General features: G+C 31.2%; 1 protein-coding gene across 3 annotated transcripts in view; it reads left to right on the top strand.

The window, feature by feature from the left end:
• Positions 1–16,008, top strand: part of LOC106056532 (dynein axonemal heavy chain 3-like) — an 88,700-nt gene that overhangs the window by 22,532 nt on the left and 50,160 nt on the right. For 2 of the 3 annotated variants that reach the window (XM_056026527.1, XM_056026526.1), the window contains exons 5-25: positions 712–833; positions 1,836–1,976; positions 5,938–6,118; positions 6,712–6,850; positions 7,009–7,113; positions 7,273–7,403; positions 7,660–7,855; positions 8,624–8,830; positions 9,071–9,208; positions 9,342–9,451; positions 9,649–9,853; positions 10,241–10,444; positions 11,650–11,780; positions 12,089–12,284; positions 12,409–12,603; positions 13,235–13,423; positions 13,691–13,819; positions 14,065–14,166; positions 15,143–15,241; positions 15,361–15,500; positions 15,903–15,993. In XM_056026527.1, coding sequence (XP_055882502.1) covers positions 712–833; positions 1,836–1,976; positions 5,938–6,118; positions 6,712–6,850; positions 7,009–7,113; positions 7,273–7,403; positions 7,660–7,855; positions 8,624–8,830; positions 9,071–9,208; positions 9,342–9,451; positions 9,649–9,853; positions 10,241–10,444; positions 11,650–11,780; positions 12,089–12,284; positions 12,409–12,603; positions 13,235–13,423; positions 13,691–13,819; positions 14,065–14,166; positions 15,143–15,241; positions 15,361–15,500; positions 15,903–15,993 — 3,151 coding nt within the window. Of the gene's footprint in view, positions 1–711; positions 834–1,835; positions 1,977–5,937; positions 6,119–6,711; positions 6,851–7,008; positions 7,114–7,272; positions 7,404–7,659; positions 7,856–8,623; positions 8,831–9,070; positions 9,209–9,341; positions 9,452–9,648; positions 9,854–10,240; positions 10,445–11,649; positions 11,781–12,088; positions 12,285–12,408; positions 12,604–13,234; positions 13,424–13,690; positions 13,820–14,064; positions 14,167–15,142; positions 15,242–15,360; positions 15,501–15,902; positions 15,994–16,008 lie in introns of those variants that run through there. The other variant, XM_056026528.1, reaches the window with a different exon arrangement.

The following is a 16,008-nucleotide window of genomic DNA, read 5'->3' as shown; positions in this document are numbered from 1 at the left end:
ACCAAGGGATATGTGAACTTAAATGTGAACCAGGCCTAACTGATGTCGTATAATGATTATCTAATTGTTTTGTAAAGGGTCAATCTGTCAAGGCGATTATGGTGTAAGGTTGTAATGTGTAATGTTGAAGAATGCTGTATTACTATTACACATTGGACTGGTCACTACCAATGTGTCGCGAATGCGTAGACTGCTGGGTTCGTGCTTCCTGAAGTAGCCTACTCTTGACACGTGACAGACACAGAAACAGAAGGGTGGACTCCTTCGGGGTCTATTTTGAGTTGTGTAACCACACAAACTGTCTTTGTAACCTTGTCTATTATTGAACTTCCCTGTGTTAGCACCGTTTTTTTTTTAATGTTTGTTTTATATAAAGACATTCAAGTCTGTTTTAGGTTAAACTTAATGAGATAGGATAATGTTATTGGTCCAAACAAAGAAGAAATTCAGTTTGACCACAATTGTCCACCTCAGCATTACTACTATAACAATAACAATATAGATGCAAACACGAACAACATTCACATACACACACGACCAGCGCTTTATGAATTATGCTTCTATGTACTTCTCGGTGACAAGTGATTTTGAAACACCCTGACTGAAAGTGGGATACTATTATTTTTTAGAATACGGATTAAGCTGTAATTGAAAAAGGCCTTTTGTGTAATACTGAAGAACAGCTTAAATTGTTGCATTCCTCCATTGCAGTAGTTTAGGGCATTCCATTCTTGTGGATGCGACCAGTTTTCGCGTTATAAGTGAAACAAAGAAAACAGCCGACAGCTTCAACCAACCAGCTCCTGAAGATGTCATTATCAAACATGGAGATAGTAAGTACTTTTATACGCAAAATATGAAACCTTGCTATCGGCCTTCTTGACAAAATTACGATGATAGTCAAATACAAACATATTTAATGATAGTGCATTAAGAACATTATGTCGTCATTTGATTTGCATATCTTTTAATTTCCTTTACACAAATGTTCTTTGCAATATTTTCAACCACGTGGACACAAACAAAAAAGATAGCCCTGTTTCTTTTCTATTGCTTGAAGTCGGAGGAGGAGATGAATTTGAAGAAGAATAAGAAGTTTGACAATAAGATCCTGATATACTAACACTATCATAGGTTATGAGGACTCCTGCTTTGCTTAAGAAAATTATGGATTTTTAAAAAATAATTAAGCTTCATTATATGGACCCTCAAGCTCCTCCGAAAAGAAAGTGTCTAGTTCTATATTTACCTAAGCTTTATCGTTTAAACTTTAAAAAAAAAATGAAAAGAATGAATATAATAACAAATGTTTAAAAACAACGCTTATATTACAATACACTAAAAAGTAGTACATAAAATTAAAAAAAAAGCCTTTTATATTTTACTATTTATTTTCGCCCTTTTAGTCTTAAACTTGTACAATCATTGTCGACCACTGTTGCCACCCAAACAATGTAACTCAGAAGGAAGGTTTGTGACCCAAACATTGAACTTTATGTGTGTCACACTTAGGCCTTATTATACGCCAAGATAATTCATGTGTTTATATTATTGTTAACATACCACCCACGACTTGTCTCCCTTTCGCTTTTTAAATTAATTACGACAAATAGATTTTACTAATTTGTAGTTTTTTTTTTTTATTGATTCATGTGTTGTCATCAAGTATGAGCTTGTATGTAAACTTGGATGATTATTAAATGAGTAGAAGCTGTCGAAAAATAAATTGCAAAAATCCAAACATACAATAGACATGCAGTGTGGCTTATGTTGCAAGAAATGACCGACCCACTATTTCAGTTTCTGTATTATATGATTTGTTTTTCTATATAAAGGTTTGCTTTTGGAAATCAAGGAGGAAGAGGACAACGATGATCAAAGTCACTTGAACCAAAGAAATGGAAACCTTGCTGATAACACACCAAGAACATGGAGTTCTGTTCCAATGGAAACAGTAATAGAGGCAGATTTTCATGGCAAGTTGGTTCTTTACAAATACATGCTATCTTTTTTTTTCCAGCTTAATTTTGTGGATTTAAAAAGTTAAAGGAATCCGCCTAAAGGATATAAGGGAGGTAAACTAAGCGAGTTCGATGTGCGAGGCATACAAAATAAAATATAAAGGTTAGCTCAGAAGTCCACACAACTAATTTATAAAGATAACTATTTTTCAAAAAATCCATTTTCACACGCCATTCCATTGTTTTTAATGCCATTGTTGTTTTCGCATGTCCACTGTTATTAAACAAGTCTTAACAAAGAGCACGATAGTGACGTCATACCAGCTCAATGTCACGACTGTGATAAACTAGCCGTACTATTGATCCCAGATAAACCTTCCTCTATCAAATATATGGGCATTGTTTGATGTCAGAGCAGGTCATATATTGAATGCCGTTTTCATTTAAGCATATTGAACAGAGAACATTTAAAAACCTCGCAAGCAGATGATGCTACATCTAGATTTTAAATAGTTATTATATATGCTGGTCTATATTTATGCCAAATATTGGTTGCTGTTGTAGAGCCTAAAGTTAGTCTGCTTTCCTGCCGACGTTCTGTGACTGTAACTTATTTGTGGCTAAATATCGTGGTAAACCAGTCAGATAGTATATTGTTTACGCATGACTTTTAAAAAAAAGACAAACGGACATCCCATTAACGCTGATTTAATTGTAACAAGCTCTCCCATCCTCTTTATTTCATTTTATCTTTTTACTACAGCCCCACTTTTTTTATTTGATACTATGCATAAATTGAATTTCATTAAACTTTAGACTACAACAAAAAGAAAAGAAGGAAAAGAAGTGTTAACATAGATATACATAGTTATATACCAGCGGATATATACATAATTATAAACAGAAGATATTGTATATACATAAATGATATTTATACATAGCAAATATTTATATAACTGCATAACAGATAATAGAAAAAAAAGTTCTACATATTTAATATAGTCATATTTATTATAGGTTACTCTTCTGTTTTTTTGTTTCTCTATTTTGTCTCTCTCTTTGATGTTTTTGTACTCTTTCTCTTTACTTCTGTAATTAGTTCTTTGGCCGTTTTTTTTTTTCAGCATCTTCTTTCTCTCTAATTTCCATTTCAATTACTTCCTACATGAGTTCCCACTAAGTAGGCTAGGAAGAGTTGGCATACTTCTGGGGTTTCAGTTCTTCTTTTTCCATCTGCATTAACACTGGCTTTAGACTTTTGTAACTTATGTTCAGGTTCTTTGGAAGCTTGATCCAAAGACAAAGTCAGATCTTGAAATTTTCTTTCATCGTGGAGATGTGTGAACATCTGACTTTGTGATCAAATAGTCTTTTAAAAACCATAGTGAGTTTTGTTGTTGACATTTCATCAGATGCTTTACATTGAAATTGATAGAGGTGGAAATGGGAATATCACGTATGAATGGGGGTCTGGGAATCTAGGATGCTGAGAAAGAAACAGGTTCTTCAATAGGGGCTGGGCATGTGAATGATGAATATAATGTTGATGCCGTGGGTGAATATTGGGATGATGTTGTTTGGGTATGTTGGTGTCTCTGATAGTGCTGGTGATAACATCCCAAGTGGTTTTATCGGTGTTGAGTTTGTGTCAAAAAGGGCTTTGGAGAGGGGCTGAGAAAGTCTCAGCAATTGTTGCGAGAGTATATACTGATGTTTCTATAAGGGACGTTCGTCTAGTAGCATTGCCGTCAACCAAGAAGAGAATAGGTTTTGAGATATGGCTGGTAACAGGAACGAAGTTGTGTCTCGAAGCCACGAATGGTGTATTCCATCAGTTATCCAACCCTTTTCTGAAATTTGTAATAAGGACTCAGGGAAGTCTTGCAGAAGATTTTTTACATGAAATCCTTTTGTATGGATATATCAATAAAGGTAGGAGGGTACTGCCTCGCTGCACTTATACACGCTAGCACCGTACTTGTGTTTTGGAGCCTGAGGTAACATATTTACTGCCTTTACAAGCAATAACCCTGCAAAATTTCAGATTACAAAAAAAAAAACACACGTGGGAACGCCGTTTTTCGCCGGTGGTCGATTTAGGTTCTCTTTTCGCCGTTCACGTCTGTCCTTGTTAGGGGATTTTCTATTGGTCTCGAATGTGTATTCGGAGACCTTTGCCTTTGTAAGAAATCTCCAGCTGTCTAATTTTTAAGTTGCTTGCTGCCAGGTGATCTCTTTAATGTCAGTTAAACAAGTTGGCGCTTAAGATTCTATTAGATAGATCATGTTCTGTTACTACAGAGAAATAAATTATTGTAAACAATTAAACATAAGAATTAAGAGACTTCATGTTGATATGAATATGAGTAGACATCCATCCTTTAATTACGTCACATCCTTTCAAGTAGGCTTACTTTTCACAAAAATATTCACAACAAATGATGACGTAATATTAAGATTAACATATTAGTCACAATCTAGATTAGATCCTTCAATCATTGAATTAAAGAAATTAGATTTCAATTACAAAAAACAAAATATGAAAACCATCTCTTTTTTTTTATCACACACACACTCACAGACACAGTAGAGTCACATTCGTCGGTGATTCAATGACAATGAGTTTCACACATTTAACACAGAGTCAAATTAGTGACTCTCAGTGAGTTGAAATTGAAGGACTGATAACTGTTACAACTATTTAAATCTTTACCCTAGAAAATTCTAGATATTAGACTTCTAGATCTAGATCATCTAATTTTAATCTGGCATTCTATTACTGTACTGTGTAATCACTAGATCTAGATTCTAGATTGACTAGGCTTAAAACTTAATAGGCCTACGTCTCTAAACGACACGTCACCTAGATTATTTAGATTAGAGAGTAGATCATCATTCATCACCATTACATACACAACCCACTTTCTGACTGTGGATGGTTGCCTGCATGGTCATTGGGTATGCGCTCCGCCTCTCTGACTGCCGGTGGTCCCGGGTTTGAACCTGTCCGCTGCCTAGATCTAGATCTAGAAATCTCCAGAAATCTTGACTGAGAATCAAATTATTATCTAGAGTTAGAGCTTAAAGTTAAGGAATTTCGAATAATTCCATTTTTCATTTTAAAAATTAACTCTGAATGAATGATTTTAATGCACTGTAAGCACTTAGGCCTACTTCTTAGATCAGACACCATGTTCTCTTTTTACAGATAATAAAAATAATCTAGATTAATGTATTTCTTCCTACCGCTTTTCTTGTTTCATCTCATTTCTTTTGTTCTCTCTTTCCTTATAAAGGGGAAAAGAACTATTGAAAATTAAGGTGCAACATATGTGGTGAGGTGGTTAAAGTGGTTTAATGGTAAAGTGCTTGGCTTCTGAACTGAGGGATATTAGGTTCAAATCTTGGTGAAGACTGGGATTTTTGAGTTACAGGATTTTTTAGGATACACCTGAGTTCACCCAACTCTAATGGGTTCCAGACATTAGTTGGGGAAAGTTAAACTTGGTTGTTGATTGCCTACATGACATCCTTGTCTAATGTCAACCAAAGAAACATGATTATCATCTGCCCTATAGATCATAAGGTCTGAAAAGGGTCCTTTACTTTACTAAGAATAACATATAGAAGTTTATATTTATGGATTTTTATACTGAATTCAGACATTATATCTATATGAAACTTTTAAAATATTTTTGTTATATGAAAACTTTTTTAGATTAGTTTGTCATTATGTGAATATATTTGTAATGTTATCACAGCACCTTGAGGCTACACCATGTTTGTTAACAGGGCTCTATAAATGAAATTATTATTATTATTATTATTATTATGATTATTTTACTATAGTTTGAAATTCTAAAAGATTGAGTTTCATTAAATTTTTTAATCATTTAAAAAATTTGTTTTCATTTTTTTGTATGGCCATTATATCAGTTGTTTTATTTACTTAGTTTGAAAAATACTTTCTTGAAAGAATATTCCAGTGACCATGACGAAGAAGAAGAAATGAAAACTCTCCAAGAAATGATTCTTGTCGATGTACCCAACCATGATAATCATACTCAGGAATGTTTAGATGTTAAATTTCCACCTTGGTATTTTTCAACTCATGGTCTTTCCCGTCCTTCAACACCAGCTGAGGAAGAGAGAGAAAGGTAAAAAAAATATTTGATCAACTGCTTTACTGTTTTTTAATTGTTATTAGATACCTTTAAGTGCTTTTTCTACTTCCATCCATCCATCCCAGTGGCGCTACAGCCCATGGCCCTGGCCTCCTTTAGCACATCTCTCCTTTCTGATCTATCCTGTGCTTTACGTCTCCATTTTCTACTTCCTTAATGTCCATAAACGTTAGGTTACTTGTCATCCTTCAGTTGTAAGATGACTATGGCTAAATCTTGTGGAGGAGTAGTTGAGAGCTTGGGTATTGGCTTTGGTCAGAACGTTGTCGCCCACACAGCAGTTGTGCCCTCTTCTCCAAGCTGTTGGGTCCAAAGGAACAGAAATAGCTGATAAAGTTTGGGATCAGCAGCAGAGTAATAGTTCTGAAAGAGTTTAGTGACTCCCAAAGCCTCATTTAGTTATACATTATACATTTGATATGGATTCTTACTTCTTCTATTATAGGCCAGCATCTCAAAACACTATTAATCCACCTGAATAATATAGTCTTTCTTTACTCTCTTTTTTTAAATAAAAAAATAAAAAACCTTTCTTAAATGTTATATTCTGTGCGTTATTTCTTCAGATACTTCCTACTGGCAGAGAAAGCCATTGATCCAAATATGGTGGGTCCTATAACAAAGGAAACATTAGAGGGAATTTATCACTTTGTTCCAAGATCAATAAGGGCCAAGTTCCCAAATGCTAGCAGAGCATTTCTGAAGGTCTGTGATTTCTGTCTAATAATATTGTTATTTTTCAAGTTGAATACTAAACTAATAATGTGTTCATACTTGTGTCAATACCAAACTACTAACGCGTTCATACTTGTGTCTAAGTTTTCTTTACAAAAAAAATTTGTTTGACTGAAACAATTTTTTAGGAAATGGACTTTGATTATAGAGCATCTGTGAGAAGAGCAATTTTAGACTATATTCTACTTGATCAAGCTGAACAACAGAGGCTAGGTTTACTTTTGCCACTAAAGGTATGAAAATTTTTTAATTTTTAAAGAATTTTTGTGTGCATTTAAAAATAACATTTGTATAAGTGTGAAAATGATATCCTTTTTGTAATGCATAATTTAGATTAATTATAAAATATATATTAATGTATTTTCTACATAAAATTTTTTATTCATTGTTAGCCATCCAATCTGGCAGGTCGAGATGGCTTTCCATGGCATGAAAATGTTCAAGAAGCAAGACACATCATTGAGAAAAATCTTTTTGTAACACATCCAATAATGAGGATCATTTTATATGACTTTCATGTCAGGTATAAGTACAAACGATGGATAGATAAAATAATAAATAATTTGGAATATTCATTTCTTTCAAATTTAATTATTAATATATATTTTACCAATTACTTCATTTGATACAAGTTCAGGTTCTAGAAAATTTAATTTGTGCATAAGCATGTAGGGTAAACAAAAGAATTTTCAATTTTAATTTTTTTAGCTATTTATTTTAAAACAATATTTTGTTATGGATTATTAACATTTCTAATGCTTCTAAAACATATTTGATAGATTCAATGACTTTCGGCTTATTGATATTAATGACTTGAAAAAGCTAATGCCAGTTACAATGGAAGAGTTCCTGAACCATGTCAAAGTGTCTAGCAGCTCAGCAGCCGAAACTCTTCAAAAAGTTTGGCTGTCAGATTGCTGTAATCTGATTGATGAAATGAGGGATGAAATAGAAGCATGGATGCCAGTTGATACAGTTAGTAGTAGTTAAAATAGAAGTAGTATCAACTGCTTCTTAACATTTTTTTTTTTGAATTATAAATAGACTTTATAGCTCATTAACTCTTTCTCTCCGTAATTATGTACCACATTCTGGTGGAATCAACGCTGGTATCGTCAGTTAGGAGAGAAAGAGTTAAGAATATGTATACAATATTTCCATTTTCTACTTTTTTTTGGTCATTTCTTATTTAAAGCTCTTTGTTTGTATTACATTAACAAATTTCACCTTTTTGTAATTGATTTTAAAATGTTAAATTGTCTAGTTTGGCCAAAGGTATAAAAAAAAAATTGATGTTCCATTTATTCAATTTTAGTTTAAACATTCTTCTGTTAGCTAAAACCCTGACAAGCTAATCCAGCATTTAATCTTATCCATTTAAGTATGACCTTTGGTATTAAGAGGATCTTTTTAGCCATACAGATGCATTTGGCAAGTATGCCTATTAGTGGGTGAATGGTTTGCCTGGATTCTAAGTTTGGTATATACTTGGTACCTTATCTAGGGATACTGAATCACTATTATCTTTTCATGTGTATTTCTTATTTTGCTGTGTATTAATTAGTTTAATTAATTATTTATTAATACTGCCAAATAACTAATACTTTGTTTATCCCTCTGTCTTCTGTATATGTTTTCATATCTCTAATTTGCTTTGAAAATTGAATTAGTATTTTATTTGGATTTTTTAAAAATTAATCTTAAATTATAATTATATTTATTGTTAAAAAATTATTCTTTTAGGAATCCAGAATCACCATGATGGAACATTTCTTTAACAGTGTTGCTTCCCTTATGTCTGTCCTGTTGAGACAGATTGTTGAAAAATCTATCCAAGATTTAGTCTCACTCATTGAAAACTACTCAGAAGGCAATATGTACGAAGGGACTTATGACATCACCACCACAATAGGCCTGCCAAATACTTTACATCCTATTAAAATATTTCTGGTAAATTTTTTTTTTCAAAATAAATCAATTTTTTTTTTTGACATTGTAGTCAATTTAAAGAATTTTGTAACCAAATATTTGATAACAATTTTACTAATCATATGTTGTGAGATTTGTGGGTTTTATTTATATAATGGTAGGTAAGATTCTTGTTCTTGTAGCCTTTTTTTTTTTTTGACTCTTGAGTAGACCTCTGTTAGGCAAAAAATTTTGTTCATTTTGTTGTTTTTTTACTTTCAGAAAGAAGATGTTCACAACTCCACTCTACAGTTTAGTCCTTCAATACCTGAAATTTGTGATTTCTTCTGTCTTATTGTTGACACAATTATATCCAGTGTACAGAAACTTAGCAGAATAGAACAAAAACTTTTTCAAGATGTAAGTTTGTAAACCAAAAAAAATTCTTTCAGTTTTTTTCATTTAAAAATTGTGTGATAGTTTTTGAAGCTAAAAAATTGAGTACATATTTATCTACTTTGTATGACAATAGCTTGCTATATTTTTTGCAAAGGTTGAAGACACCAGGACAATTCTGTCTGTAGAAGTGGAAGAAGAAATAGTTGAGGCAGCCAAAGATAGAATAAGAAGTGTCATGCTTGCTAATAGCCATGGGCCTAAAAAGTAAAACATATTTTTAATGTTTTTTTAAATATATTTTGTTTTACATGGGATCCTATGTAGCTAGTTCTGAAAATGTTTGTTAATGTGAATTTATAATGCTTCCTTGTCTTTTTAAATAGAACTGCATTAGAATAGTCAAAAAAAAAATTCATTTGAATTGTCAAAAAAATGTTCAAGTGTATTTTGCTGGCTTTCAGGTACAAGTCAGTGTATGAAACATTCAAGTATTTGTACACAAAAGAAACAGAGAGCCAAGTCCAGCATTATGTCACTGGTGACCACCCATTGAAGGAGTACAGAACTGTGATAGAGAAACTAAAACAAATGGCTTGGGATATTGGCTCCCTACCAGTGTATATTCCTTTACACTTGTTTCTGTTGGACTGTACACATATCAATCAGGTAGTTGGAAGTTTCTTTACAATATAGTTTAAGTTAACTTTGATTATTAATTACTTAATTTTGAAAAAAAAACAAAAGTTTGGTTCTTTCCTACAATGAAGCATTTAACATCCATTTCACTATTTCCTCTTTGAATTTACTTATTGAAATCAAAATTATATTTAACATTTATTTTGTCATTTTTCTTTATTGGCTTTTTAAGCTTTTACTTTTCATTACTCTTTGTTATATAAAAGAGATTATAATTAAAACTCTCTTTTTCCTATAAGCTAGTTAATAGAAATATATTCTCAATTTGTCAACTGGGCCATGTGCAAACTTATTTCGGTACTCCATAAGTTAGGGATAACCATTCACTGACCTATTTATAATATTCACAATTTATAGTGGCTAGTTGACACTGCTAGGAGATTCATCAATACCATGGTAGGAAAGGTGACAGAAACAAACAACAAGTTTGATCGTCAGATATGCTTTGAGTATGATGCAATAGTCAAACGATGCTCTTACCAAGCAGAGAACACCAGAGAACTTGTACAGCTACAAGATTATGTGGAAAGTTTGAAAGTTGTGCAATTACTTCAATTAAAAGTAAGTTTTCATTGAACTGAACAACTCACACATTCACCTTTTAGGTATGAAATTGTTATATTTTCCTTCTATTATTTAGGAAGAGTAAAGTAAAATAAAAATTGAATAGTTTTTTTTACAAAGCTTATATCAATTCTGTCTGTCTGTCTGGTAAAAAGTTTAAACATGTTTTTCTCCTACTTCTCATTTTCGGATCAAATTGAAACTTTGCACAATTATTCAATGTACCCGACAAGATATGAATCAATAAAAGAATTAATCAGTTAGTTAATTAATAATTGGTGATTAATTACTTTGTTTGATATTGAAATGAGGGGAATATTTGGTATGAGAAATGTGGATGTATATATGGATTTAATCCCCTTATTATATTTTGTCACCTTTTTCTCCAATTTCCCATTCTCAGATCAAATTTAAATTTTGCGTTATTTTTCATTGTCAATAACAATACTTGAATGAAAAAAAAATAACAATTAGTCAATCAATTAGTACTAATTTATCAATTCTGTTTTATATAGGAGAAAGGGACCTAAATCCTACTATTTTCAGATGAATGGTAGTAATTAGTAGTTCTTTACCTTAGATAAGCTTTGTTTTTATAAAAGTATTATTTTTATTTTGCTTTTATTTTAAATACAATTAAACTTTATGAGATTTTAAAAACTATTACAGCCATATGGGATTTAATTTGCTAGAGTAAAGAGTTTGTAATCAAGGTATTTTCAGAAGTTCAATTTGCTGACCCAATATTTTGTAATATGCCAAAGATCCTTGGTTAGGTGAAAAATTAACAGAATTCCTCTTTAGGAAATCAAATAGTTGAATCCTTTAAGTAGAACTCATGAAAAGATTTTACACACTAGATACCAAGCAATAATACACATTATAATCCAAATTCAATTATTCACATTAGTTGAATCTTAAAATGTTTAGACAGAACAGACTGATTTTTGGACCCTGAGATAAACTTGTTCTCCCTATTTATTGGTACTCAAACTCAAAAATCAAAGCTAATTTTTTTGTACTGGAAGCTAATTATCTCTTAAATTATTTACTCTTCTGTGCAGAAACTCCTAGAAGACAAAGTGTAAAAAACTTCTTGTTTACGTACCTGAAGCAACCTTTTTTATTTCAAGTTATTTCAAAAGTAACTTAGCATGTCAGTTCTTCAATTGTTGAATAAACATTCTTTAAATTTTTTTTAGACAAAATTAGAAATAGCTGCAGAAAATTTGATTTTTCTGATGGAGTATGCCTATTTGCCTAAAGAGGATATCAATTTGCATAATACAACATTCACCTGGCCTCAAAGGATTATCCCCATCATAAACTCAACGTAAGTCTGAATTTTTATATTATATATACTGACTTTTTCAAAGTGTATTGCACCATTGCAGTGACATTGAATTCAGATTTAGTTTAGTAATGACAAAAACATTTGTTGTAAGCTTAAAGCAGTTAACAAACTGAACTTATGCACATCTGAGTAACCCATTCCAATGATGTTAAGATTTTACAATCACAGCAATGAAATAAATTCTTTTAGTCCATTTTTGTTTAAATCAGCACTCAATGTACATGTTTGTCATATTCCCAATGGGCTAGTACTATTAGCTATTAAAATATTGATCATAACATTTTCAGGGAAACCAAGTTGCAGAGAGAACATGATCTAGCCTGTAACAAATTAAAAGAAAAGAAGAAACAATTTGAGATTCTTCTGAGTGAATATTCAAAAAAAGTGAAAGACTTTGGAATGAAAGACAGAATGTCAGAGTCTGAGAAGTATGTCACAGAACTAGAAGACATAGCAATGAGAATTGAAGAATTTCAAGCCAAGGTAATAAGTATAGAGAAAATAAGCAAGATTTTCTACTTTAACCTTTGCATGTCTTTTTTTTTCTTCTGAATCTTGAGTTAAATCATACAGTTCCCATTATTTTCACAATAAAAAATCTTTCCAGAAAGTGGAGATCAATCAGGAAGAACAAATGCTAGATCTAGATATCCAGACTGAGTATAATCAGATAGATGACATCAGAGCTCGCAAAGAACCTTTTGAAAAACTCTGGACCACTGCTGTACACTTTCAACAAGTGCATGACAAATGGATGAATGGGCCATTTCTAGAGGTCAATGCAGAGGATGTTGAAGAAGGAGTAAGTATATTGTTCTATATTTTTTTTATTAAATGTATGAGTTACTATTAATTTTGAAATGAAAAATGTAAAGGAAGTTAGAAAACTCTAAAATCTCAGTGAGTAATCAAGGAAGGTAACTCTTGTAAGTTAAAGGGATTAAGTGCTATTCTTCATAAGTAAGGATCTTATGTTTGAATCTAATATGTTTTGAGTTCACACACCTATATAGGATACCTAATATTAGTTTGGGAAAATAAGCATGGTTGATTATTGAGCTGGCTACATGACATTCTTATTGGCCAGAGACAGATTGATTCTGGCATTGGAATGTGCGTCACTAGGTTTTTTAAAGGAAACTTTAAAATCTATTGATGTAAAACTATATGTTAAGAACCCTTAAAAGTCATCTAATATATTTTGTGAATCTGCTTATATATATATGTTACTGGCAAAGTTTAAAATTTGGCATTCTATTTAACAGCTAAATTGCCTGACAAAGATCTAGTCATTCTATAGAATTTCTTTACACAATTCCTAGGCAAAGTAAGAAATGTTGAAGTAATTTTCTACTTTGCCTGAAAACGCTAGGCTTTCTATAGAATTTTAAAGACAATGATGTTTTAAATGAAAATAATATTGAATGTTCTAGGTTCAGACATTATGGAGGACTGCTTATAAACTGACCAAAGTCTTCTCTCACTCTGATATGAAAGGGCCTTTGAGAGTGTCTGCAACCATTAAAGCTAAACTTGAGAAGTTCAAAATAAATATGCCTTTAATCACAGCACTGTGTAATCCAGGAATAAAACAGAGGCATTGGGATCTCATGAGTCAAAAGGTTCTTTGATATCTTCAATTTGTATGTGTCTTTTTGTGTTGATTTTGATTTACTAGGATAAAATAATCATATTCTCTTATGTTGTTTTGTTGACCAGGTAACATCATTCATACTTAACACAGTGAGAAAAATAAAAATACTCAGGCTTAGTTTCTTACTGTTTTATAAGAATTATAAGAAAGAAAAACCTATATTTTAAATGAATATTAGTTAAACATATTTGGTTTTACTTTATTCATTCATGTTGAAATGTTTGATTTATTTAAGACTGGATTTGATATTACTCCAAAAAAAGACACCCCTCTTCAAGAAGTTCTACAGTTAGGTCTAGAGAAATATCTTGAAGAACTTGCTGGTATCAGTTCCCAAGCAAGTAAAGAGTATGCTCTTGAGAAGGTAATGTTAATATGCCAATCATGACTGAACTCAAAATCAATAAAGTGTAATGTGATATCACTATAACAAAATTTTCTTTGGATAATTAAGTATAGAAATGTTTCTAAAGTAAATTTACTCTACTATATTTATAACTGAAATATTATTGTACTTATACAGAGCTAGTGGAATTAGTAAGCCCAAAAAAATATTTATGAAATGGTAAAACATTTGGAATTGATTAGTGTCTATTGTAATTATTTCAGGCATTGAAAAGAATGAAAGATGAATGGGAAGTAATGCAATTCACATTTGTGCAATATAAGGATTCAGGGGTCAATATACTCTCCTCCTTCGATGATATACTGGTAAATAAAACTATGTTAGGGGTCAATATACTTTCATCCTTAAGTGATAAAGTGGTAAATAAAACTATGTTTAGGGTCAATATATTTTCATCCTTTGATGGTATACTGGTAAATAAAGCTATGTCAGGGGTCACTATATTCTCATCCTTTGATGATATACTGGTAAATAAAATCTGTTAGTAGATTCTCAATTTTTCTCATCTGATTTTTCAGTCTGTAAAAGTCAGCTTTAATCATTTAAAAACAAAAGTACTGATGACAACTTGAAATTTATCAAATTAAATGTAATACGCTTCTTATGCTTTGCTTTCAATGCTAACTTGTTAACATTGTCTGGTCTTTTATTTAATAAGAAACAATTTTTTTTAAGTGCTACTTTTAATATTACTATTTCATTAAAAAAAAAAATATAACAAAAATGACTTAAATTTATGAATACTTTAAAACACAATCTTGTTTATTTTTCTCTGTTCATCCACCATACATTGATTTACAGATTGTTTAGAAATCTTATTTCATTACATATAAGTGTATTCTGACAAAACCAATCATTTTGTTCAATAACAAAATGTCTATTATTAGAACAAGAAAAAATAGACAATACACATATTATTGAAATTTATTATATTTTTTTCAAATCTGGAACTGGAGAGTGAAACTTTTCTGCCAAGAATTATTTAGTACATTAAAAAAATTAACATCTAAATGATAAGATATTAATTGATCTTAAGAAAATGACTACAGTTTAGATTTAAAATTTATGTTAAACTTTCATAATAATAATAATAATAGTAATAATTTATTTTGGAACAGTAATTTTTTTAGCTTGCTTTTAATTTCATGGTAAAACATTTTTAAAATCATTTGGTCTTGACATAGTATGATGTGCAAGATTTAAAAAATCTGCTTTCAATTTTTGATCATGAATAACTTTGACAGATTGTATTGCAAATCTATCATTTATATATTTTCCTAGGTATTACTTGAAGACCATACAGTTAAAACAATGACAATGAAGGGTTCTCCATTTATCAAACCTTTTGAAGAGGAAATAAATAAATGGGATCTACTTCTGGTATGTCATCACATTTCTTTCTTAGTACTAGTACATTATTTCAGTTTATTTCTTTTGTTGTCCTACATGTGACTTGAGGTTGAAGCAATTGATGCATTAGTTGACTCCTACTTTTTCAGCACAGGATGAAAAGTATTTTAGATTCCTGGTTGCGGGTTCAGTCTGCCTGGCTGTACCTTGAGCCCATCTTTGGCTCCCAAGATATTAGAAACCAGATTCCTGTGGAGGGAAAAATGTTTGAGGAAGTTGATGGACATTGGTATGTTTACTATTGTATGTGGAAAAATAATTATTTAGAAGCAAGTTTATATTGGGGTTAGATTGTTTGCAATGCTGAGGTCAGGGTTAGGGTTTTACTTTTTTTGTCATAAATGAGTTTTAGTTTTAATAATAGCTTTTCATATACTTTTTGATAAGAATTTAATGGAAATAAAAATTTCACACATTTTTTACCCTTTGATATATAAATATACAACTTGTATTTTATTGAAATATTTTTTTTTTTAAATGCAGAACTCCTGATTTTTTTGTTCATTCAATTATGGCTTAAAACTAAGTAATATATTATTTTGTCTGGTAGTCATAGACAAATTTTTACAGATGTACAATGTATTTCAATTGACTTTGACTTTAAGTTGGTGAATTTTAAATTGAATTACAGGAGAGACATCATGCTCAAGTCAGTACAGAATACTAAAGCCTTGGTTGTTGTTTCCCAGGAAGCAATGTTGGAAAAACTACAGCAGTCAGAGGTGATTGACATCAAA

Source organism: Biomphalaria glabrata, chromosome 4 (genome assembly GCF_947242115.1).
Source record: "Biomphalaria glabrata chromosome 4, xgBioGlab47.1, whole genome shotgun sequence".
In the NCBI taxonomy this organism is placed as follows: Eukaryota; Metazoa; Mollusca; class Gastropoda; family Planorbidae; genus Biomphalaria; species Biomphalaria glabrata.
This window is presented reverse-complemented; position numbering and strand designations above follow the sequence as displayed.